The 26,084-nt window shown below is 33.4% G+C and overlaps 1 protein-coding gene across 3 annotated transcripts in view; it reads left to right on the top strand.

Moving 5' to 3' along the window:
* ADK (adenosine kinase) overlaps positions 1-26,084 on the top strand; it is a 581,730-nt gene that overhangs the window by 368,270 nt on the left and 187,376 nt on the right. For all 3 annotated transcript variants that reach the window (XM_054572534.1, XM_054572535.1, XM_054572536.1), the window contains one exon: positions 24,026-24,196. In XM_054572534.1, the coding sequence (XP_054428509.1) occupies positions 24,026-24,196 (171 nt within the window). The remainder of the gene's footprint in view (positions 1-24,025; positions 24,197-26,084) is intronic.

Raw genomic sequence — 26,084 nt, 5'->3', positions numbered from 1 at the left:
CTAAATTTCTTGTCAAAACATTCATAATCTATCTTTATCCCTGGTTTTCTAAAATTTCCTGATAAACAATAATGGTGTAGATCTTCTTTAATTCATTGTGTTAACTTACTGGTTTTTATAAATCTATACAATAAGAAACTTCCGATGAACTTTTCAGAAAAATATAATTTATTTTATAATTTACTTCCTACAGTTTTTCTATTCTTTCTTTTTGGAACTTCGATTAGTCAGAAATTTGACTTCCTCGATTGGTCTTCTGCTATTCTTATTTTGCTCTTGATTTTCCCCTCATTTTCTGTGTTCATTGGAATTCCTTTTTTTATACCCCTTTTTGACTTTCTGATAAGATATTCTTCTTATATATCTATGATTGTTTATGTTTATAAATATAAACAGCCAATTGTCTGTTTATATTTAGGAGTGATGCATTAAGTATCTGATTAGACTATGCACTAGATCTTCTTATAGTATTTGAATAAAAGACAGCTTTTTCATAGGAGAAGTAATTTGTATGTCTTTTTCAGGGCTATTTAGTTTCTCCCGAGAAGACTGGAGCCTCCGGTTTTAAGCCTGGGTGCTAGTAAGGGAAAGGGTCTGAAAGCTGTTTGGAATATAGATTTTCACATAACTGCCTCAAATTGTTATAAACCTAGCACTTCACCCTGAAACCTGTCCTCCTTTATGCTTGGTGTTCCTGAGTCTGAACCCTTTACAATTCATTCCTACCCTACCTTCTGCCCATTATCCTGTAGAGGAGAAGGATATTTGTCTGGCTATATAGGGTGTGAATGGGAATCTGAAAGTTCAACTCTTCATCATTTTCCCTATTTTCAGCCCCACTGATACCCACTTCTACCATTTTCTGAACTTCCCAGGATTCTTTGAATGCCTCAGCTTGTTTCTTGTTGGAATCTGCTTCTGTAGGCATTTGTACTTCAGCTTTCTTTAATCTGCTGATCTAACTACCAGTTCTCTGTGCACTTTCTGCCTTCACATACTGGAATCTATGATTGTCAGTATCTTCTAGTTTTATTCATGAAGGAGTTTTCTTTTAGTTCCTTATCCTCTACATTTTTTTGAGGTAATTTTTTAGAAGAGTATGTGCAGAAATATCTGTACTCTGGCATCAGAAATGCTACCTTGAAACCAATTCCATACTTTTCAGTTATCTTTCATTAAATCTGTCAATAGGTAGAAAGAGCTATAATAAATCAAGTTGTTCTTAATCTCTGACTTTTAAATAATCTAATCAATTAAATGAGTATTTAATAGTCAACAATATTTTATGGTCTGAGATAGGTAATATTCTATTTAATGAGCGCAAAGACATGGCATTATGTTTAGCAGCACTTCTAGATAACATGCTATTAACACTTGGCCATAAATAAAGTTTCATCTCATTTCCATATACATTTATTAATCACCCATTATTTACCAGAAACAATGATATTCGTTGCTTGTTGAGCATGTGTTGTCCTACTTAAATACAAGAGAAATGACTTTTTGAATGGCATTGCTCAGTTCATTTGTTTAGTTTACTGTGAAAAATACAATTTTGTTTTTAAATTAAAAATATATATTTGTGTGTTTACTGTGTAAGGTTTTTATTTTTATATCAGTGGTTATCTTTATACTTAACACCTTTTCACCTTTTTAAAAAATCCTCACCTGAGGATAATATGTTGATTGATTTTAGAGAGAGAGGAAGAGAGAGAGAAACATCAGTGTGAGAGAGAAACATTGATTGGTTGCCTCCCATACATACCCCAACTGGGAATTGAACTTGCAACCTTGGTATACGCCCTGAGTAGGAATCAAACCTTCTGGTGTACAGGACAACACTCCAACCAACTAAGCCACCTTGCCAGGCTATACTTAAACTTTTAAAATGTTCTTTTCTAAGTCCTCTATTATTTTATGTAACCTATATAATCTGGTTTATCTGTTTTAGTTGGAATCTTTAACTCTCATCTATTCTCTATATAACAACCCTTAAACTTATCTGTTTTCTTCCATCTCTTTTCCCTTTTTTAGTTACATTATTTATTTGTTTTGTACCAACAAATAAAATTTGTACGTTCCTTTTTTACTTTTATCTTTATTTTAGTCATAAATGCACATGTATATATTTTTAAATGTTTACTATCATTTTAAAACTCTTCTAAAAGCTTCCTCAAAAAGACTGATAGGTACAGAATTCCCTAAATTCCTTGCATTGAAAACTGTTCTTCTATTGTCTTGATTTTTATTGGGAAATTTCGCTGGATATAGAAATCCTTGGTTGACTCTTTTCTTCACTGAGCTTTTAAAATTTTGCTCCTCCATTGCTGCCTTGCTTTGTATGTTGGTTTTGAAAAGTTTGATACTAGTCTAATTATTTTATCTTTATAAGTTTTTTGATTGTGTGTGGAAATCTGGAGGATTTTATCTTTATTCTTGAAGTCTGACAGTTTTACTCTGATGTATCTCCAGTTTGTTCATTGTGAGTTAGTTTCCTAGGTAACTAGCAGGCCCTTTCAATGTATAGATTCAATTGTCTCTTATTTTTTTAAAGTTTTCTGGAATTCTAGTTTTAAATAATATTTCTCCTCCCTTTTATTATTATTATTATTATTTTTGGAACTCAAAACATATTAATGTTATTCCTGTTTTCCCTGTCTTCTATTTCCATAATTTTTTTCTGATTCTTTTTACTTCCTTACTAGTTTTTGTTTCCTGCCTTTTTGTAGTGTCCCATAGTACATTTTCCTTTGAATTTATTCTTCCTTGGGCACCCTGTAATTTATTTTCTTCTAAGGTGATTTTGTCTTTGTCTTCCTTTTTCGTTCTTGAGTTCCATCAAGTCTCTTTTTGTTGTTTTGCTTAATTCTGTTTTTAGTTTTTGAATTTCAGATTCATGGTGGCTCTTCATATCTTCCAGTGCGTGCTTGAATATATTTCATTCCATTTGTGGTCCTGTCTCACGTTATTTTGCTTCATGCTCTGTTTTCCTTGGTGTTTTCCTCAGTTGATATGTTGATTTTCATTTCTGATGTTTTTCTAGGCTTCTGTTAACTTTTTTCTTGTTCAGGGTGGCGGGGGCAGAGAGAGAGAGAGAGAGAGAGAGAGAGAGAGAGAGAGAGAGAGAGGGTGTGTGTGTGTGTGTGTGTGTGTGTGTGTGCATGCTATTATGGTGCTTTAAATGATTCCTAGCGTAACAGTGCCCTCTTCCATTAGTATAGCAAAGTGCAGATGTTTTAGTGAACTTGTTTGGGGGGAGGTGTGAATGGGGATTTTAAATTCTCCAACTTTGTGCTTTGTTTCAAAACCCTAAATTGTCCACCTTTTGATTATTTTTCTCTTCATGATTCAGTTGCCGAAAAGGACTTTTTTTCCCCGGCCTTTTTTCTCCCGCGGGGAGAATGCATTTCAAAGGTGCCCCTTGAAATTTATATGCATTAAAGTTCCTTCTCTGATCTACCTGGATACCTATTTAATATTTTCATATTTAAGGTGGATATCCTCTGACAGTGGTTTTAGGTTGACCTTGACTCAATTACCAGCCTCCTTCTCTTTACCCAACAGTTTTTTGTAAACTACCTTTGCTACATGATGGAGGGGGGAGTGGGACATGAATATGAGATCTTGCAATTGAATTTGATTTTGCTCTCTTTATTTGAAGTTATTTTCAATGTGGGGCATTCTTTTTGTCTTCAAATTATGCTGAGGGCAAGGTGTTTCTATTGATTTATTTTCTATCCTTGTTCTGTATTGTTTTGGAGGAAGATGGGACTTAGGTGGCAATCATTGCTTCAGCAACCCGATATTCTTCAAATTAATTTGCTTTTACTTTATACTCCATCTCTTCTTCTACCTCTCTCTCTACTGACTAGACTTGTTCTTGCTTTCATAGATAGTACATTCCAGTAGTAGAGAGAAAGAATAAAATAAATAAGTGAATAATAAAATAAATAAGTGAATGAGTAATACAGTGTTAGGTAGTAATGAATTCCATGTTTAAAAATAAATGAGTAAAGCCAAATAAAATTGACACAGTTGAGGAGGTTGTTGTACTACCTAGAATAGTTGATGAAAATCTCTTTGGGAAAGTGTTATTTGAGCAAATTGTGTTACTAGAATAGTAAAGTACATTCCCTTATGTTAGTGTTTACTGCATGTAAGTCATAGATGTTTTACCACTAATCAGATTTCCATGATAAATGCATTGATTAATTTTAACACCTTTATAAAAAAGTGGGTGGCATGGGATTATGGAACATGTACAAAATGAGAAAAATCTTACAGAGATTAAACCTCAAATTGTCTACTAATCACCTGTTTTTCATTCTGCTTGTGAGAATTGATACTGATAGTTATTTTAGGAACATGTAGTCTATCCTTTACTCTGAAAACACCGCATTTTAGACTTGGATCATCAGAAAGCTATTTGCTTGGTTTTTTTCCCCCATCTGTATTACTTTCACTGAATTGTGTTGATACCAATGCCTTAGTTTTTCATTGATGAATGTTACAGTATATAAATAGTAAATAGACTGAAGTCAGTATTGAGTTGTTGAGGACAGCATAGTCTTCTGTATCAATCAGTGTTCACTATTTTAAGCACAATATGAAAATTATATTTTAAGAACCAGAAGTTTCTTATATGAAAGAGGTTTTTTCATCTTTGCAAAAATGAAAGCTAGGTAACAATGTGTTACTTTTTGCTTTGGCTGTTAAAAACAAAAAACAAACCAACGAACCAACCAAAAAAAAAAAAAACAAAACCTTAGAACAAATTCAAAGCTAATTCAAGGCCCCTGTGCCTGTTTCTTTTTCCCCCACAACTTAACCTATTCTGAGTTATAGTCTCCCTGATCTTTTTTTTTTTTTAGGTTGTCTTATTAATTGGAAAATATGATAGGGCTGTGTATAAACAAATAAGTAGACATATGAGTCAATAGACTGCAATTATAGTTTCTCCTCCAATCATTAGTTGTATGACCTTGGGCAAGTAAAGCAACCTCTCTGGGCTTTAATGTTTTCATCTGCAAAATGGGTTAATAGATCAAATAGTTTAAACTGCCATACCCTGTTATCATGGGAAATAACTTGGAAACCCAATATATATAAACCAAATAATAGCAGAATGACTGTGTTCAGACCAATGCTATAGTTTTAGGGAAACTAATTCTAATTTCTGATCTCAATAATAAAACTACTACCTCTTGGAACAAAGAAACACAATCTCTTTCCTCCACTAAGCAAAATTATATATTTTGCAGTGCCCCCACTTTTCACTATCTGCCTAAAGATTTTGAGTTCCTCTATGTTGCATAAAAGTCTTAAAAATAATGAATGGATAATTCATTATTCCATATCAGCGGTTTTCATACTTGAACATGCATCAAAATCACCGGGAGGGATTGTGAAAACACAGATTGCTATGTCCCACAGTTTCTGATTCTGTCGCCTTGGGCTGGGACCAAAAATTTTCATTTTTTTAGCAACTTCCCAGTGAATCTGTAGCTGCTGATTCATGATTTACACTTTTGAAACTGTGGTCCTGTATCAGTGTTAATGATGCATTTTCGTTACTTTTCTTATTTAAAAAATTATAACAAATCATGTAACTTAACATCCAGGAGACAGTTAGGGCCTAGATAATATATGATATCTGAAAAATATAATTAACATACAAAACGCTTTTGATGTCATGAAGGTTTCATATCTGTTGTCAAGGGGTATCTGTACCTTTTTGACTTCTTGTGCTACTGTTGTGAGTGGAGAGATCCTCATCCAGCACCAGTCAAGGTTGGCTTCAGCAATAAAGAAATTATTCAAGTATACAGTCAGTCCTTTCTTTTGATGTGTTGGCAGCACCTAAGAAGAAAATATCAAGGTCAATATAAGTGCATTTGCTGACAACTTATCTCTTTTGTATAACAAAATGGTTGAAATTTGGATTTTATCAAAATCTGAAACATTGACCACTTAGAATAATAAAGCAATAGCTTTTAGCTTAGTCATTTTCTATTTATAAAGTGATAACTTTCATAAAAATAAACAATGCAAACTTCAGAAAGCCATAACAATTACTCAAACAAATAGTTGCATTTTTGCCATTCTTGAACTCAGATTTAAAACAACTGTGTCCACTAGTAATGGGAATAAATCACTTTTTCGCATTCCATGAGTTAACTAACTACTTAGATCACTTCAAGATAAACATAACCAAAAAGAATAACCATCTCAGTGTAGGTTCTTAAAGATCACTTGGGTTCCCTATTACTTCTGTTTCAGAGCCCAATCCATGTATTTCATAAACTTTTCAATGTTAGATAGAATTTTGTATTTTTAAAGTTTTTACTGAAACCTCACTGAATTATTTATATGCATCAGAAGGTGTAGTTAATTGCATTTCTGGCTCAATAAGACTTGTCAAATTCTGGATAAAAAGGACTCCTTCCTCAGAATATCCCTTCAAATCTGTTCTAAAGTACACTTTCAATATATACATGTTTGTGTTATTTATTACTTTTAAAAATATTATGCAAAAAGTCTGTTGTGGAAACAATCCTGATATCCATAATCAGATAGGTGGATAAACACACTGTGATCTATCCATGCAATGGAATATTATTTGGCTGTAAAAAGGAATAAATATACTATATATCACAATGTGAAAACTTAAATGTTATGCTAAGTGGAAGAAGCCACACATAAAAGATCATGTAATACATGATTTCAATTATGTGAAATATCCAGAACATGTAAACCTATAGAAACAGAAAACAGATTGGTGGTTGCCAGGTGGTAGGGGCAATGTAGGGTAACTTTTTAATGGGTATGTGGTTTCTTTTTGGGATGATAAAAATGTTTTGAAACTAGATGTTTTACGATATTGTGAATGTATTAAATTGCATCTAATTGTTTGCTTTAAAATGATTAATTCTGTTACAAGATTTTACCTCAACTTTTTTTACCATTAATCTTTTATTTTTCATTGCACACATCAGTATTTTACAGAAAAAAAAATTAAAGAACCCCATAATGTTAAATTCCAATTAATTATATTCTCTTCTGATTCTTTCAGTGTACATAAACAGTAAATATAATAATTTATGTTCTAACACTTTGAGTCTCATTTAAACGTTTTTCCATACAATTTTACATATATGAATATTATTTAATGGCTACATACATTTTTTATAGCATTAGCAATACACAACTTTTACTTATACATTTCGCAATTACTAGGATTTTTTAAAAAACTCAAATGGTTGGAATTACTAGAAATATCTTTAAACAAGTAGTTTTTTTCTTTTATCTTCCTGGATATATGCTTCTAAATATATCTTCTTTATAAAAAAGATCAGTTTATTTAAAACCTAACTGAATTCTAGAATTTTGAGATGGAAGCCTCTCAAGATCATCCACGCAATCTCCTTTCTATTTTTATAAGTGAAGAAACTGAAGCTTATCAAGATTAAATATATCACTCAACTGTTTCAAAATAGCTTGTCTAAAACCTAGGTCAGAATTTGAATATCTGAATTTCTAGACCAGTCATTGTTTTAACTATCACATGTTGCTTTATCTGTTGCTATTTTTAATATTTTAGGAAGATATACTACTCCCATTAAAAATTCAAAAATTGTCTTTAAGAAAATCAGTTACCACATTTAACCACTTGACAACTTTTTGTTTCTTCAAATAGACAAGAACACGCAAGGTATAAAAGTTATATAAACGATCCTGTCCTGCTCATGGGAGCTAGAGGGTTTGTTTCAACAGTTATCTTCAGGTGCATCTAGGGAGAAGCAATGAGTGGGATAACACCCATCAGTGGTGGAGATGGAAAGCAGCAACAACTAAAGCAAAATAACACAGTGCCCTGTGGAAATAGGGTGTTATACTAAGTCCAGCGGACTTGTGTTGGTTTAGTGCTAGTCACAGAAAATAGATGTTCTCATTTCAGGAGAAGGCATTAGGAAATATCATTGCATAGTTTCCCTGTCTCTAAACCCACTTTAACTTTCAATTTCTTCATGTTCTTTATTATTGGGTTGGCCAAAAAGTCCATTTAGTTTTTTTCTTTAAAATAAAAAACACGTTTTTCATTTTCATTTTACTGATTTGGATATTTTGAGTATGTTGGCTGCTTGGTAGCATGTTAACTATTCTCAATTAATATCTCAGATTAATCGCTATCAACTTGCACTTGTCTATCTGTCCATAGAGCAGTGTCCAACAAGAAATCTCCAGCACTAAACCGTGTAAATCACTTTTGACACTTTCCATCAGTCACAGCACCTTCTCCATACACTGCATAAATCCTTTTTTGCATTTCAGTTGCCTTTTAACCTTTCTTGAAATAATAAATTATAATATGTTGTATCTTTTCTTATCATATTATATTGTGTCTTTTCTTCCATCTTTAATATTGAAGCTACACGAAAATTCACCAATTTTGATGTTTTTTTAACGTACACTGATACGACAGCTGTCAAAATGCAATCTAACAAAATTGTTTTAAATGAAGTTAAAGTCAACTAGCCACTACTAGAGCCATCTTATGGAAAAAACCAAACAAACTTTTTAGCCAACCCAATATTAGGAAGCTAACTCTCATTGCCCCCCTACATTGGATTTCCTGTTAATATCCTCTCCAACGTTCTTTTTCTCTTGAGTAGTTGTTTTCATTTCCTTCTGTACCTTTAATTCAGAGGTCAGCAAAGTATGTCCTGTGAGCCTCATTTACCTTCCTTCCGGTTCTTGTGTATAAAGTTTTATTGGGACAAACCATGCTCACTTTTTTTTGTATTTTGTATTTTTTATTTTTGTTCAAGTATGGTCTCTATTTTCCTGCCACCACTTCCGCCGCCCCACCCACCCTCACCTCCTCACTCTTTTAATGTACTGTCTATAGCTGCTTTAAGTGCTATAACAGCAATAGAGATAATATGGCCCACAAACCTAAAATATTTGCTATTGAGCCTTTAACAGAAAATATGTTCCAGCCCTTGGTTTTGTTGACCTAATGGGAGGTGAAGAACAAATTCTAGAGAGGTAAATATCATTAGCAAAGGAAAAGATGTAGGTACATGTAAGATCTGTACATAAGAGTAGGCTAGGTAGAAGCCCCTTGTAGTCGGATTGAGAATTTCATGAAGGTAAATCATCAGAGATAATATAGGAAAGATCAATTACTGTCAGATTTAGAGAATTTTTAATGCCATATCAGGAACTTTAGACAGATTGTTTAGGAAATGAGACACTTAATATTTTTGAGCAGAGGAACTTTGCCAAAACAGGAAACTATTGCAATAGTGTTTATAAAGTTTATGAGAGTTGTATTAATGGGAAATTAATGCTAATGTATTAATGGGAAAGATGGCAGAGTTGCAAATTACTATAGTTTTACTATAGTTTTAAAATTGATAGGACATTAGACATTGGATTTGGCGACAGAGGTAATTCTTAGATTTCAAACTTCATGAGCAGAAAAATAAAAATTATTTACACATATTTGAGAGACAAAGCTCATTTTTATGGAAAATTTAAGTTAATAGAAAGGGAATATAACACTACATAGGATACGAAACAAATAAAAATTGATTACTAGGTATCAACATTACTAAAGTTGTTAGGGCCCTCCACTGCGTCATCTAGTCAGGGTCCATCTCTTTATGAAACCCTTGCCTCTGCTCTCCAGAGTGCTACCCCCATATTCAGATTGAGTTCTACTATCTCATGCAGAAGTTACTTCCATTTTTTAAATACAAGAAGCCAAGAAGAGCTTTAGCCCTCTCAAATATGCTTGTCAAGGTTTTTTCTTCAACTAAAATTACAGTTTCCAAACTGTGTCCTGAGACACCCCAGGGCACTACAGCAAACTCAGAAGAATGCTAAAGAATATTTAATCTCAGGGTAATACACAGTTTCAACATTAAATTTCAATACATTCCTTTGGGATAATGTCCTATCCTTGGGAATAGGTGCTGTGATTAAAACACACACACACACACACACATACACACACACTCTCTTTCTCTCTCTCTCTCTCTCTCTTCCCTCCCTTCCCTCCCCCCCAAAAGCAGTGCAGAACAGGAAACAAGGGTTCCACTATTTAATTCAAATCCAAGGCCTGAAGAATTGTGAAACACCATATACCATTAGTAAATATTTTGGTTTATTTTTGAATTTTGTAAATTTTTTTCAATTAATCTGAATTATTTTTTAAACCAGATTATAGTACAATACTTCCTGAGTTGTTTGGCCCTGACCCTCCCTGCCCCCCAAAAGATAACCAGAACTGTTGGGGGTTTTTTAGGGCACCATAAAAATTATTTATACACCAAGGGTGCTGTGAATTAAGAAAGTTTCAGATCCTCTGAACTAGAGAGTTGTCCAACTCTAACATGAATACACCGTGAAAATGCAGCAGTCCTATTTTTTAAATAACAGTTACTTGGGAGTATATCCATAGTTTGAATACAAATTTAATCAGATATTTTAAAGTTATTAGTACACTGTACAATGTGCTTTGTGCTGTAGTAAAGGTTGTACTCAAATTAAGGGGGTAAGACAAATGCAAGTTGCTTATATTATGATATTAAGTAAAATGAAATAAATACTTGTGATTATTTCATAATATTACAATATATATTATGGAGTTTAAAAGGAATGAATGCATATGTTGTTGGGAATGCAGTAAGTCTTTGTGGGATAAAAGTTAAATTTTAAATGGGCCTTGATGGAGGGGTAAAATTCCAACAAGTAGAGGTAGTGGATATTTCAGATACATGGATTTATTTTGGGGGAAGCAAATCATTCTGTATGATTGAAGCAAAGACATATGCTGTGGAGTAATAGAGGTTACAGCTGGTTTACTGTGTAAGTTGGAATATTGTGGAGAGCTTTGAATGCTGGAGTGTGAGGCATTTGGATTTAATTTACTAGGAAAAGAAGAGTGATTAGGGTGATTAATCTGTCAGCAGGATATAGGATGATTAAATCAAGGAGAGAGAGAGGAGGCAGGGAGAGCTTTTGTAAAGGGAATGATGGATTTTGTTTTATGTATTTGTATTTCAAAGGAAATGCCAAACTGTATATTGAAGTTAAAGAACACACTTTAGTTCAGCATTGTAACTAACAGCTGTATCATGAAACTCACCATTCATGGAAAAAACAAAACAAAACTTCCTAATGTTCTTGCTACTGCTACAGAAATAATATTAATAAAATTTAAATAAGCTTATAGTTCATATAATATACCAGGCATTATATTAAGCACTTCTTTAATTCTCACAACAACCTCGAGTAGGTATTACTGTTCCATTTTTCAGATGAGAAGAGTGAGGCCTAGAGAAGTAAAGTAGCCCAAAATCACATAGTTAATAAGTAGTAAGTTTGGCAAAACTGTTAAAAATAAGTATACTTTTTTGTTTAAACTCTGTGGTGCTGAGAATTGAGTGAACCCTTCTCAGATCTTGTCAAATTATTACCATATGTCTTACGCATGGCTCCTCTTTTATTATAGTATTTTTCATATCATTTCTGATCCCTACTACCATTACTTTCCCTATCATGGGTACGCTTATGTGTTTAATGCTTGGAAAATGTATCATGACTTAGATGTGTGTACATGTGTTTACATTTTACATAAATATGTATATATGAAAGTATGAGCTATATAGGCTTTCCAATCTAATGTATATATTTCTAGTTTATTGCTTTTAATTTCTGTGGAATAATGTGCATTCGCCACATTTCCCTTATCTGTTCCCCTAGAACTGAACTTCCAGGATGCCTCACAGTCCCTTTCACTTTCAGCAAAGCTGTGATAAAATCCACCTTCTTTCCACTTTGTCTTGCTGCCTCCTGTTACATGCTTTTTGAGGGGGTTATTTTGGATGAAAGAAAAGCTGATTTCTACATTCATGGTATAGTTAAGATTGCAAGCATTTTAGTCCTTAAAAAGATTAAAATATATGTGAAATGGGTGATTTTGTTGATGCTTCCAAAGCAGCCACATACTCAGGAAGACCTAAGTGATTTATTCTACTCCATTGATGCATTACATTCCCTCAGTGGTGACATAAGCGTTGCAGCATTCACTAGTATATTTGTTCTGGTTTTTTTCTTCCAGTGATTCTATTGCTGCCATTGATATGAAGTAGTACATATCATAACATCGTAATTGTAAATGACTCATACATTATCTTAATGGTTGTCAAAGTCAGTATTTTCCTTACAAGCAAATACAAACTATGTTTTGTCGTAATTCATATTTGATTCCCACTCCTGCAAAACTACATTTTACATTCTCTGGGAGATTTACGAAATATGTAGGACCCATTAAGAGGAAGAAAAATATGTTATCTGATGTTGAATTTGTTATTCTTGACTTCTAATTTATTTATTCTCTCAACCTCATTCTCTGACTAGTGTTACTGTTGCACCTTTGATATGGCCTGGAAAACAGACTGATTATGTTCTTTAGAACAGACATCAGTGTTACATCTTGAGACACAGCATCTGGTACTCTCAGTCCTCTCTCTTCAATGGTAGCCTAGGTTTGGTGGGGCTCTCTGCTTGTCCAAATAGTTTTTGTTACCACACATCCTTCTTTATTTTCACTTTTGCTTCTGTGAATAGTGATTTGTATTTACAAAAGTCATTAATCTCATATTTAGTTTGTTCCTTTTTCAGCCATCTATCTACCTTGAAGAATGTAGACTTACTCCCAGCAGTTTATCTGCTCCTACTGTTTGTTGCTTATTGAATTAAGCTTCTCACTATTTAGATAGATAGATAGATAGATAGATAGATAGATAGATAGATAGATCGATCAATAGATCGATCTTGTTTGCGTAGAGATTTCTTTAAGTGAACAAAATGTTTTTATCATTTAAGCAACTTTTATCAGAAGAGTAATTGAACATTACTAAAATTTGTAAAATTAAAAAATATTTAAATTATCCATAATTTTTTATCCTCACCTGAGGATATGTTTTATTGATTTTTAGAAAGGGAGGCAGAGAGAGACAGACAGACATCTATGTGAGAGAGAAACATTGATCTGTTGCCTCCCATATGTGCCTGGACCAAGGTTCGAAACTGTAACTTAGGTATGTGTCCTGACTGGGAACTGAACCCTCAACCTTTTTGGTTTACAGGACGATGTTCAAATCAACTGAGCTACCCAGCCAGGGCAAATCATCCAGAATCTTTAAACTCAAATTTGACCATTTTTACTGGTGTATTTAGTGTATTCTCTTACAGTTTTTTTTCCTATTGATTGTATGTAGTTTATAACCATATTTTGTACACACTAGTTGTATGTCTTACATGTCGTTTAACATTTATGTAGCATAAGCAGTTTCTACTTTGCAACTTAATTTTCGTAAATATTCTCTAGAGCAACACAAGCCAATGGAAATATAATACAAGCCACATATACAATTACAGATTTTCTAGTAGCCTCATTAAAAAGGTAAAAAGAAACTGGTAAAATTAATATTAATAATATAATTTATTTAACTTAATATACCCCAAATATTTATCATTTCAACATATAACCATATAAAATTATATTTTTAACCTTTTTATCATACTAAATCTTTAAAATCTTTCACATTTATAAAACAGTCAGTTCAGTCACTACACTGACAATAGTCAAAAAATGAAATGTAGTCCTACCAAAACAAAAAATTGTGTTTGGCAGAAAAGTATTTTGCATTGCTTCCATTTTTGGATTAAAATAAATTCAGTTACTCAGTCACACTAGCCATGTTGCATGTGCTTCATTAGCTACATGTGATCCCTGATATATAAATTAGAATTAAATCTGAAATTCAGTTCTTTAGTTACACTAGCCACATTTTAAATGATCAGTAGCCAGGTTTAGAATAGGTTTATATGATAGTTCTTACTTAACTCTTTATTCCTCTCTCATTGAATATTTATATTGCTTCCAGATTTACAATTAAATAAATAGTATACTGATACATTCATGAATGTATCTTTTCCCATATTATGGATTATTTTCTTAAGGTAATTCAGAAGTACAATTATTGAGTCAAAGGATATGAATTTGAATTTGTTTCTGGTTTCTCATGTGTATTTTCAAATTATTTTCTGAAAAATAGTGTTAGTTGCACTCCCACAAATACTATTAATATATTAATTTCACGAACGTTTCTTCATCATTGTGTACTACCATGCTGTTTCTCAGATTGCTAGAGAGGAATAATTATCTATATATTTATTTATTTGTGTATTTTCCTTACTCTCTTAATGGAATACTCTTTCATGTTCATGGTTTATCTGATGATGTCTTAATTTTTGTTTAATTTTTAACCTATTTTAAAGTTCTTTATAGACTAAAGATATTAACCCTTCTTTATATTTACTGTAGATATTTTCCCTGGTCTTTTGTTTGCTCTCCTTCTACCCCCACTCTAGGACTGGAAGACAACCAACTAAAGGTTTTAATTTTTGTATAGTAAATCTTTAGATAATCTTCCCCCTTTAGGCTTGAAAGTCATTCCCACTCCAGAAGTTTAATATTTACTTCTGTTTTATTATAGATTGTCTACGTTTTTTAAAAAAGAAAACTCTTTAATCAAACTGGCATTTATGTGGTTCTGTGTTTTCAAGAAAAGAAACCAAATTACAAGTTCTTAACCTTCAGTCAAATCCAATGGTTGCCCATTATTTATAGATGAGCCTCAAGGGATTACTGACCCACTCCTACTGCCACTGCATATAAAATTTTATGCATATGTGTGTCTAGATAGACCCAGATAGGTTGAAATCCACTGGTCTGAATGTTTAAAAATATATGGTCTATTCCTGCCCTGTTGTTTTCTGATCAGAGTATTTTTCTAAACAAAGGACTTTTTTTTCTATATCACTGTGCGTTCGCAATTGATCATTGTAAGGCATAGTTACTCTGTGTAGCCTTATTTCCTTTTGAATCGATATTCTTATACTTCCAAGATTATAAATACCTAAAATTTACATAGGCATGTATGTACACACACACACACACACACACCTATTCCTCAGATAATTGTTAATGGAAATCATAAAAAGAGTTTTTGCTCTTAAATAAGGACAGCTAAAAAGAACCCCAAATGATCACCCTGAATTAAGGTAAACACTGGTAAAGAGCAAAATGAGCAATTCATCTCCTATTCTTTTAGTATATTAAACAGTTTAATGTCTTCCATTCTCCTGTGTTTAAACTACCCTGAGAAATCCTTAGAGTGGTGGAATAACAAATCTGTGTAATTGAGATTTCCAAACATTGTCTGGCTCTGCTAAAATGGTCCTTTGGCTCTGCCTTAGTCTTTCCCCATCCCTCCTACTCTTGGGTTTTTGTTTTGTTTTCCATTTTAATGGATAAAACTGTCTCACTTCATTCTCAATTTTGATTAACACTATCCAACTTCTAAGTGTTAGAATTCACTTTGCTTTTAGTTGCTCATAGGGAAAAAGAATAGCAAGGTTAACTTGCAGACTGAAATCCCTAATTTTAAAAATCATAAGATTTTCTTGATTAAAAAGAGTATTTTTCTAAACTATAGCCATATAAACTATTCGCCTGTTTTTATTGCAAATCTAACACTTGGGAAAAAAATTTTATAATGGTACTGTTTTTATTTTCGGTGATACAACAGTCTGGAACATGTGGCCTCGCAAAGGATATAAATCTAGGAAGAAAAATTATGGTTGGCATCAATTTTAAGTCTTTGCACTCTAACAGAGCACAAATCCTAAATTGTTTAAATACTAAATATTTACTTAAAGAAAAATAAGAGACCATTCAAAATGGAATTAATTTAAATTGTTAATTTGCCTCATTTAAAAGCTTATAGCTTATTGTATATTCTTTATAAAATTTACAAAATAGAAGTTATACTGTCCACATCACAATACTCTTGTGTTGCATTTTAAAGTAAAACACACATACAACATGCACACATTTGGAATGAGGCCAAATTTAGACTCCAGGGGCATACTGTTCTGTACCGTAAATTACAATCAGATGTATTTTAGCACAGATCAAATTTTCAGTCTGAAGTTGGTGAGAAGCCTAATTATTTGACCAGGTTACTATTTATGTAGACCATTCTATGGCTGTCTGTGGTTAATCCACAGCTGGCAGAATGCTAGCTCTGGGAGGTTTTTATTTCATGCTGGAACAGTTTGGGGAGAAATGGAGGTTGGGGGGCTTTAAACTCTCCTCATTAAATGAAAGACTAAAAAGCAAGTACATACATATTACTATGGAGACAAGATGCTATATAAACTGTTCGTTTTAATTCTCCAAGTGACAGAAATAGCAAAGGAAGCAGCTTGGATGCTTATAGTTTGCAAATGACATGGTAGATGGTTAAAAAGGTAAGATGGAAACCCTTAAAAAATGTTACCTAAGATGAAGACTTGTTAGCTTTTAGAACAATTGAATATTGGTAAGAATTAATGGATTAGAATTTTTAGTTGATAATAAAAGATTATGTTTTGTGATAGGATAAAATTTTATTGGAATTTTATTACCAATACCTTAAAATAATAAAAGACCATTATAGTGTAAAATTATATGTTAATATCTCAGAATTTATAAGGGCAATACATCCTTCAAAGATAAATCCCAGCACACATGACTCCTGCCACAAAATTAACTTTCTAGTATTTAGTTTTAGGATTGAAAGTAATAGTTCTGACCAGTGTGGCTCAGTTGGTTGGGTATTGTCCCGCAAACCAAAAGGTCACCAGTTCAATTGCAGGTCAAGGCACTTGCCTGGGTTGTGGGTTCAGTGCCAGTTGGGATGCATAAGAGAAGCAACTGATTGATGTTTTCTCTCCCTCTCTTTCTACTGCCCTTCCTGTCTCTCTAAAGTAATAAAAAAAGAAAATCATTTTTAAAAATTGAGAGTAATAGAAAACATCTTTTTTTCTTTTTAAACCTTTTAAAGATTGCATGATTGAAATGGTTAGTCCCTTAGTTATAAGTGAATATTTCAATAGCTTTTTTTTGTAACTTTTAAAAGTAGTTTCCTTTACATTTTCAAGGTTACTGTTCCACCTATAAGCTGTTCTTCTCTCCTTGTGGTTTCCTTTGCCTCACTTCCCTTGGTTTCTTGCTCTAATTATTCTCCTCCTTCTTACTTCTTCATTCTTCTGATTCTCCACTAGATCCTTTTTGTTGAAAAGCAAAAACGCTCAAACTTTCTGTTATTTCCTTTTTAATAACCCTTCCATTTCCCTTCCTCAACTACAACTATCTTTCTCTTCTTTTCCTCTCTATTGTATATTCAAACCAGGAGCATTGTCTCTGGAGTCACTTGAATCCAACCAAGCTCTGTCACAAATCAGCTATGACCTGAGGGACATTTCTTGGCTTTCCTATCTTGCCTTCTTTATTCATAAAATGGGAATAATAACAGTATCCACCTCATAGGTTTGATATAAGGAAAAAAAATGTAACTGAGTTAATATACATAAGGCTTTTAGTATAGTACCTGGAACACAATTTTTCAGTAAATCTCAGATGATTTTATTATTATTCACTGATAAATCTTCCAAAATAATTTATAATCCTTACCCTTACTTTCTCATTCCTTCTTTAACAACTATCTCTTTTTACCTTCATACCACAAATACTTCCTCCTAATCATCAAATCCTGTGTCTTTTGCTCAGTCCTTTCTTTCTTTGCCCATTAATAACATTGGGTAGCTTTAAGTATCTTCTTGAAATTTCCCTTGTTCAATTTTCCTTTTGTCATTTATGCTGTCCTCATTTGCCTTCCTTTTGTTCTCTCTTTTACTTTTTTCTTTTCCTCTGTCCCCTTACAAAAAATTTTTGTATTTTTTCCATTCTGTTCTTTGCCCTCTTCTTTTTCCCTATTCTCCTCCTTGGTAATTACAATATAACTTCTCTTTTACCATCTCTTTCCATGCTGTCTCCTGAAGACAACATTCTGAAATATATTAGGAGATCCCTTAACATCTCTAATACAGTATAAACACATTTAAACACTGTTTATTTCCATCCATGCCAGGTCTTATTTTGGACTTTTCTCTTTCTTTTTATAGTAGAGCCAGATTCAAAATCTCAGTGATCTTCTGACTCTACTCTCATTTGTCTCGCACATCTTAAACAATTGTAAAGTAATACTTACAATATAATTTCCTTTTACAGAGCCAAATGTAGACTTTTGTTGACTATTGCTAAATTGTTGCTGTCCAGATTAAAATTCCTATAATTTTTTTTATGAGCCGTTATTTCTTTCTTTCAATGCAAACTTCATTACCCATCATGCATCCCTAACCCACCTAATATACTCCTAATCTGCCACTCAAGGCCCTTTGTATGGGTAACTGGCTGGCCTTTCCAATTTTTTTTCTATTGCCCTTTATGTATTCCTCCACTTGTTCACCATTCAAACCTATTTCCTATACAAGCATCCATGCTTTTGCTTATGCTTTCTTTTATCTAAACACATAGATATATTTTAAAGACTTTTATTAATGTTGCAGATATAAATAGCATTTTATACTTTTACTGATATTAAATTTTAAAATATTTTCATATTTCATTCCTTAATTTTCTCATTATTTGAAATTTCCAATTCGGATCTTACTAAAGATTCAGTTCAGATGTTTCATAGAGTTTGATGTAGTCCAATTTGTTTATTTTTTCTTTTGTTTCCCTTGCCTGAGGAGATATATCAGATAAAATATTGCTACAAGCAATGATCAAGATTCTATGCCTGTGTTCTCTTTTATGATGTTTATGGTTTCAGGTCTGACATTTGCATCTTTAATCCATTTTGAATTTATTCTTGTGTGTGGCATAAGACGGTAATCTAGTTTCATTTTTCTGCACATATCTGTCAATTTTCCCAACTCTATTAATTAAACTGTCTTTAGCCCACTCTATGTGCTTGCTTCCTCTGTTGAATATTAATTAACTATAAAGGTGGGGGGTTATTTCTGGGCTTTCTGTTTTTTTCCATTGATCTATATGTCTGTTTTTATGCCAGTATCATGCTATTTTGATTACTATGGCCTTAGAATATAGTTTGATATTAGGTAGCATGATTCCTCCAATTTTGTTCCTCTTTCTCAGGATCACTGTTGCTATGCGGGACCTTTTGTGGTTCCATATAAATTTATGAAATATTTGTTCTAGTTCTGTGAAATACAGCATTGGAATCCTGTTAGGATTTGCCTTGAATCCATACATTGCTTTAGGTAGAATGGATGTTTTTAACGATGTTAATTCTTCCTATCCCTGAGCATGGTATATGCTTCCACTTATTTGTATCTTCTTCAGTTTCTTTCTTCAGTGTCTTATAATTTTCCAAGTACAAGTCTTTTACATTCTTGGTTAGATTTATTCCCAGCTATTTCATTCTGTTTGAAGCAAATGTAAATGGAATTGTTAATTTCCCTTTCTCATAGTTCATTATTGGCATACAGAAATGCAGCTGATTTCTGGATGTTAATTTTGTGTCCTGTTACTTTGCTGAAATCATTTATCAGTTCCAGAAGTTTTTTGGTAGACTCTGGTGTTCTCAGTACAGTATCATGTCATACGCAGATAAAGTCAGTTTTACTTCTTGCTGTCCAATTTGGATGCCTTTTATTTCATCTTCTTGTCCAATTGCTGTGGCTAGGACTTCCAGTACTATGTTGAATAAGAGAGGTGACAGCAGACATCCCAGTCTTAAGGAGACTGCTTGTAGTTTTTGCCTGTTGAGTATGATGCTATCCGTGGGTTTGTTGTACATGATCTTTATTATGTTTAGGTATGTTTCTTCTATTCCCACTTTGCTGAGGGTATTTATCGTAAATGGGTGCCAGATTTTACCAAATGAATTTTCTGCATCTATTGCTATGATTAGGTAGTTTTTATCCTTCATTTTGTTTATGTGGTGAATCACACTTATTGATTTCTGAATGTTGTACCAACCTTGCATTCCCAGAATAAATCCCACTTGATCATGATGTTTGATCTTTTCAATATATTGCTGTATTCACTTTGCTAATATCTTGTTAAGGATTTCAGCATCTATGTTCATCAAGGATGTTGGCCTGCAATACTCTTTTTTTTGTAGTGTCTTTATCTAGTTTTGGAATTAGGATAATGCTGACCTTGTAAAATGAGCTTGGGAGTGTTCCCTCACACTTGAATTTTTTCAAGTAGTTTGAAAAGAAGAGGTGTTAATTTTTCTTGGAATGTTGGATAAAAGTCGCTTGTGAAGCCATCTGGTCCAGAGTTTTAGTTTGTTGGGAGTTTGTTTTTTTTAAATTGTACTTCAGTTTCACTAAGTGTAGTCTGTCTATTCAGATTCTCCTATTCTTCCTGATTTCTTTTGGAAGATTTTATGTTTCTAGGAATTTATCCATTTCATCCAGGTTGTTCAATTATTTGGCATGTAGTTATTCATAATATTTTATTACAATCCTTGTATTTCTTTGGTGACTGTTGTTATTTCTCTTCTTTCATTTCTGACATTACTTATTTGGGTCCTTTCTCTTTTTCTCTTGAAGAGTGTTGTTAAAGGTTTGTCAGTCTTGTGTACCTTTTCAAAGAAACAGCTCTTGGGTTCATTGATCTTTTGTATTTTTTTAAGACTTTCATTATTTCTGATCTGATCTTTATTATTTCCTTCCTGCTACTCATTCTGTCCATTGTTGTTCAAGTTCTTTTAGTGAAAATCAGATTGTGGGTTTTTTTTGCTTTTTCTTGTTTTTTAAGATAGGCCTGTATTGCTTTGTGTTTCCCTCTTACGATTGCTTTTCCTTTGTCCCACGGATTTGGATTACTGTGTTCTTACTTCATTTGTTGCATTCGTTCCCTCTTGATCTCATTGTTAACTCATTCATTGTTTAATAACGTGTTATTTAGCTTCCATGTCTTTGTGTGTTTTTCAGTGTTCTTCCTGAAACTAGATTGCTTTCTAGTTTCATAGCATTGTGGTCAAAGAGGATGCTTGATACGATTTCGATCTTCTTAAATTATTGAGATTAGTTTTATGTGTTAACATGTTGCCCATCCTAGAAACCGTTCCATGTGCACTTGAGAAGCATGTATATTCTTTTTGGGGTGAAAGTCTCTGAAGATATCAATTAAATCCATTTGACCTAGTGTGTTGTTTAAGGCCACTGTCTCCTTTTTGATTTTCTATCTGGAGAATCTACACACTGAAGTCAATGAGGTGTCAAAATCCCCTACAATGATTATATTTCAGTCAATTTCCCCCTTTATGTCCATCAGGATTTGCTTTACATATTTCAGTGCTCCTTTCTTAGGTAAATAAATGTTTACTAGGGTTATATCTAGTTGTTGGATTGTTCCTTTTATCTTTAGGTAGTGTCCTTCTCTGTCTCTTACTGTGGTCTTGTTTTTTGTAACCATTTTGTCAGATAGAAGTATTGCTACCCAGCTTTTTTTCCTTTCCGTTTGCATGAAGTATCTTTTTCCATCCCCTCACTTTTGGTCTGTATCTTATGATCTCAGTTGGGTCTTTTGGAGACAGCATGTATATGAGTCTTTTTTTCTTACCTATTCAGCTATCTTATGTCTTTTTGTAGGAGCATTTAAGTCATTTACATTTAAGGTGATTATTGATAGATCTGTATTTATTTCTGTTTTATTTTTTCACTATTTTCCTCTTTTTCTTTTTCTTTTTCTTAGAGCAAGCCCTTTAACAGTACTTTGTTGCAGTACTGGTTTGGTGTTAACAAACTCCTTTAGCTTTTTCTTCTCTGGGAAGTTCTTTATTTCTTCTTCAATTTAAAATGATAACCTTGCCGGGTAAAATTCCTTGGTTGTAGGTCCTTGTTTTTCATCATCTTGAATACCCCATGCCTATCCCTTCTAGCCTACAGTATTTGTTTTGAGAACTCTGATAGCAGTCTAATCAGAGCTCTGCTGTAGGAAACTGCTTCTTTTCTTGTGGCTCTTAGGATTCTCTCCTTGTGTTTAAGCTTTCCCATTTTAATTATGATGTGACTTGGTGTGGGCCTCTTTGGGTTCATCTCGTTTGTGACTCTTTGCACTTTGGATTTGTGTGTCTTTTACATTCACCAAGTTAGGGATGTTTTCAGTCATTATTTCTTTAAATAGGTTCTCGATCCCTTGCTCATTTTCTTTCCCTTCTGGTATTGCCATGACATGGTTTTTGCACTTCTTGTTGCCCTGAAGGTATCCTAAGTTCTCCTCATTTTCTTTTTTACCTTTTTTCTTTTTGTTGCTCTGCCTGGTTGTTTCTTTTCCTATTTTATCTTCCAAAAAGCTAATTTTATCCTCTGCTTCATCCAACCTATTGTCTATTTCTTCCAATGTATTATTTCATATATCAAATTCTTTACTTCTGACTGGTCCTTTTTTTTATGGTTTCTATGTCTTTTTTCATGCTGTTGTTTATCCTTATAATCACTACTCTACACTCGATCTGATAAATTGCGTGCCTTAATTTCATTTAGTTATTCTTCTGGAGAATTTTCTTGTTCCTTCTTTTGGGGCTTATTTCTTTGTCTTCTCATTTTGTCTGCTTCTTCATATTTTTTCTATGTTTTAGGTAGATCTGCCAAGACTCTAGTGTAGACCTTTTTCAGACACTGCCTGTTGCTAGCCCTGGACATCCTATTTGAAGCTATCATCAGCACTCCATAGCAGTGGCTCCTTCTGCTGGGCCTGGGTGTGTGCAGAAAGAACCAGGCTGTGCACCAAGCCTGGCTTTTACCAGCACTGGGCCTAGTGGAGTGTCAGCTAAAATCTCAAAGCTCCCAGAGATCTTTACTTGCTGTTAGGCTTAATCAGTAAAATAGCTTGCAGCTGTATTAAGCAGCCTGGCTTAAGTTCCACATATTGGGGTAAGATGAATTTGTGCAGGTGGGGCTATTGCTTCCCCTCAGGCTGATGCTTCTTGGATGGGAGTGCTTTGCCCAGGAGAAATGGCTTCTGCAGTATGAGGAATGATTCAGCACAGAGATCCTGGTGGCTGATACTTCAGCTCTCCCCCCAGAACCACCAACCCCACACTCTCCTCACGTGACTCTAGTCCACTCTGCCCTTCCTCTGACATTGCCCAGGCTAAGTGGCTGCAAATGAAATTTTGTGGGTTGATCCTTTGGTAGGCTGTCTGCGTCTCCAGCCATCTCTCCCTGGCAAACAAAAATCCTGCTCCTTTTCACAGCCAGATGTTTTTTGGGTTCCTTTCCCAGTTCATGTGCTCTGTACTGGGGAGTCCAGGTTGGGGTTTAGACCCCACACTTCTCAGGGGGGCCTGCTGGCCACTGAAACATCCCTCTGGCACTTTAGCTGCCACTAATGGGAGCTTTGCCAGCCCCCTCATGCCCTCACACTCCTTACCAGTCCTATTGTGGTGAAGTGGTTTCTTCCATAAGTCATTGGTTATAAGGCTTCTAGTGTTTTCAGTTGGTTATTCAGGGTAATTTTTCTTTAATTTAGTTGTAATTCTGTTTTGGTCCTGGGAGGAGGTTGGTGTAGCTTCCACTTTCTCCCTCACTATCTTGGGTCTCCAGATGTTTCATAAGTTATGAAACTAATCTTAGTAAATTAATATTATTTTTTAACTAATTTAATTTTAGATTAATAGCATGTCACAAGAATACAAAGTGTTTCTAAGAAGCTAGAAGAATACAATCCATCTTCATTGCTATTTTTCTAATTTAAATGTAAGCATTATTTTGAATGAGATCTTTCAAATACTTTTTCATATGTAGATTTGCAGAATTTTAGCATTGAGTATATGAATTTAATATGAAAAAAGTAATGAGTTATACTCCGACATAATGGCACAAATCAAACATACAGTACTCATGTGATAAACTTTTCTCCTAATCACATGCTGATATTTTCTGTTTTGCATTTTGTAACTATGTCTGAAAGTGTGTATTACATATGCTTTTGTGTTTTGTTTAGATTTCTTTTGTTGTCACTAAGAGTGACTCTGGGAAGACTGCCTTTATAATTTTTCTTCTTATTTTCTTTACCCAGGGCTTTTTTCTTACCGTTTCACCAGAGTCTGTGTTAAAAGTGGCTCGCCATGCTTCTGAGAACAACAGAATTTTCACTTTGAACCTGTCTGCACCATTTATTAGTCAGTTCTACAAGGAATCATTGATGAAAGTTATGCCTTATGTTGACATTCTTTTTGGAAATGAGACGGTGAGTTACTCTTGTTTTTTCTTTTAAGAACCTGGGTTTTTTGTTTTCTGGTTTGGGTATAACTTTAGAAATATATAAATAAAAACGAAATATTTGCATAAGTATATTTGAGAATTATACAACACAACTGCCTAAGTTTGGAACACTCAAATTCATTATTTCCAGTATTTCCTTCAATATATACTAATTTCTTACATAATAAAATATTGTTTTTTAAAGAGGTTACTGAGGTATAATTTACATATAGAAAATTCAGTCTTTTTATTGTACATTTCTATGAGCTTTTGCAAATGTATAAACCACATAGAACCGCGACCACAGTCATGATAAAAACCACTTTCGTCACCACCCCTTTGAGTGCACCTTTCCCGGCATCCTGAGCCCTTGACATGAACTGATTTGTTTTCTGACCAGTAAAATAATATCTTCCTCAGAAATTTTCATGGATTAAGGTAAGAGGCATTTAGTCTATAGTAAATGTTTTAGGACGTTATGTACTTCTTCAAAGTGTGAATCTATTTAATATAATATATTATGAGTAAATGCTGTAATTTATATTAAATTTCTTTATTGATAGTGTAATTTTTGCTAATATTTGTGTGTTCTATTTGATGGTGATGAATGGATTTTCAGTTAAACTTTTGCAGCCTTTTCTTTTTACCAAGAATATACTTTAATTCTAAATTAGTGGAAAATAATTTTTTGTTCATTATATTTATAGCTTCTGTTTAGCCTCTATACTTTAAAAATCCAGGAAACATGGGGGAAAAAGAGAGCTTTGGTGTATCTTCACGTAACCTGGACAATGTCACTTAAATTTCATTAATCTTGGAGTCTTTATGTGTAAAGTGAAGGTATTCTACTAATTATCCCAGAAATCTATTCTGATTCTAATTCTGTGGTTCTAACATACTTTGATTATATTCATTGGTTTTGTATCTACATCAGATAACTGTATAATCTGCCTAGAATAACATAAAACTTAACCTGGAAATAATTTAGTCAGAATATGGTATGAATACCTCTTAAGGCACTAGCAGGCCAAAGGAGATGCTACATTCTTGATGATTGACAAACTAACATAATGGCAAGAAATATTGGTAAAAGCCTTGATCTCCTAGATGTCTGCTGGAATTCTCATTTGACTAAAATCTGTTTTAGATTTTCTTATTGCCAACTTTATTTTCTGAAGAGTAAAGAAGTAACTAGGAAAAATGCAACTCTAGCCCTTTAAATAACATGAAGGAATTTGTCATTGACATGGTAGTCTGAGAATTTGGGGGAGAAATTGATGCTTAGGGTTCTTTATAGTCAGAGAAGATCAGACTGGTGGTACTTAAATAAATGCTCTAGACTTTAAGAAAACAAACTTTAAAACCTTTAAAAAAGATAAATATGATTCCAAAGAATCAGACTTTGGATGTAAAGATAACTTGAGAGGATTGAATACCGTCAAAAATTCATTCTAACTTTATATTCTCAAATGACCTTAATTAGGAATAAAATGGGAGGAGCTTTAAAACACATTGCAGAGCACACAGAAAACCCTTTGAAAAGAGCTTGCATTTGTAAGACACATATTTAAGAAAGAGGTGAAAAACATTTATAAAACCAGGAAACAATGCTAAATGTTTGGCTGAGATATACAAGAATAAAATAGAGGCCACAAAATGATTAGGTTTGCAGAAAGTGGCTGATGATATCAAAATAGCCTTCACTTAAAAAAAATGACTCCAAATGCACAGGCAAAATAGAAAAGGTAACTAGACTTCATCAAAATTAATTTTTTGTGTGCATCAAAAGACTCTGTCAAGCAAGTGAAAAAGACAAGTCATGGAATGGAAGGGAATATTTATAAATGACATATTTGATAAGGGATTAATATCCA

Source organism: Pteronotus mesoamericanus, unplaced genomic scaffold (assembly GCF_021234165.1).
Source record: "Pteronotus mesoamericanus isolate MK-2021 breed Mesoamerican mustached bat unplaced genomic scaffold, CSHL_Meso_final contig_24, whole genome shotgun sequence".
Taxonomy (NCBI): domain Eukaryota; kingdom Metazoa; phylum Chordata; class Mammalia; order Chiroptera; family Mormoopidae; genus Pteronotus; species Pteronotus mesoamericanus.
This window is presented reverse-complemented; position numbering and strand designations above follow the sequence as displayed.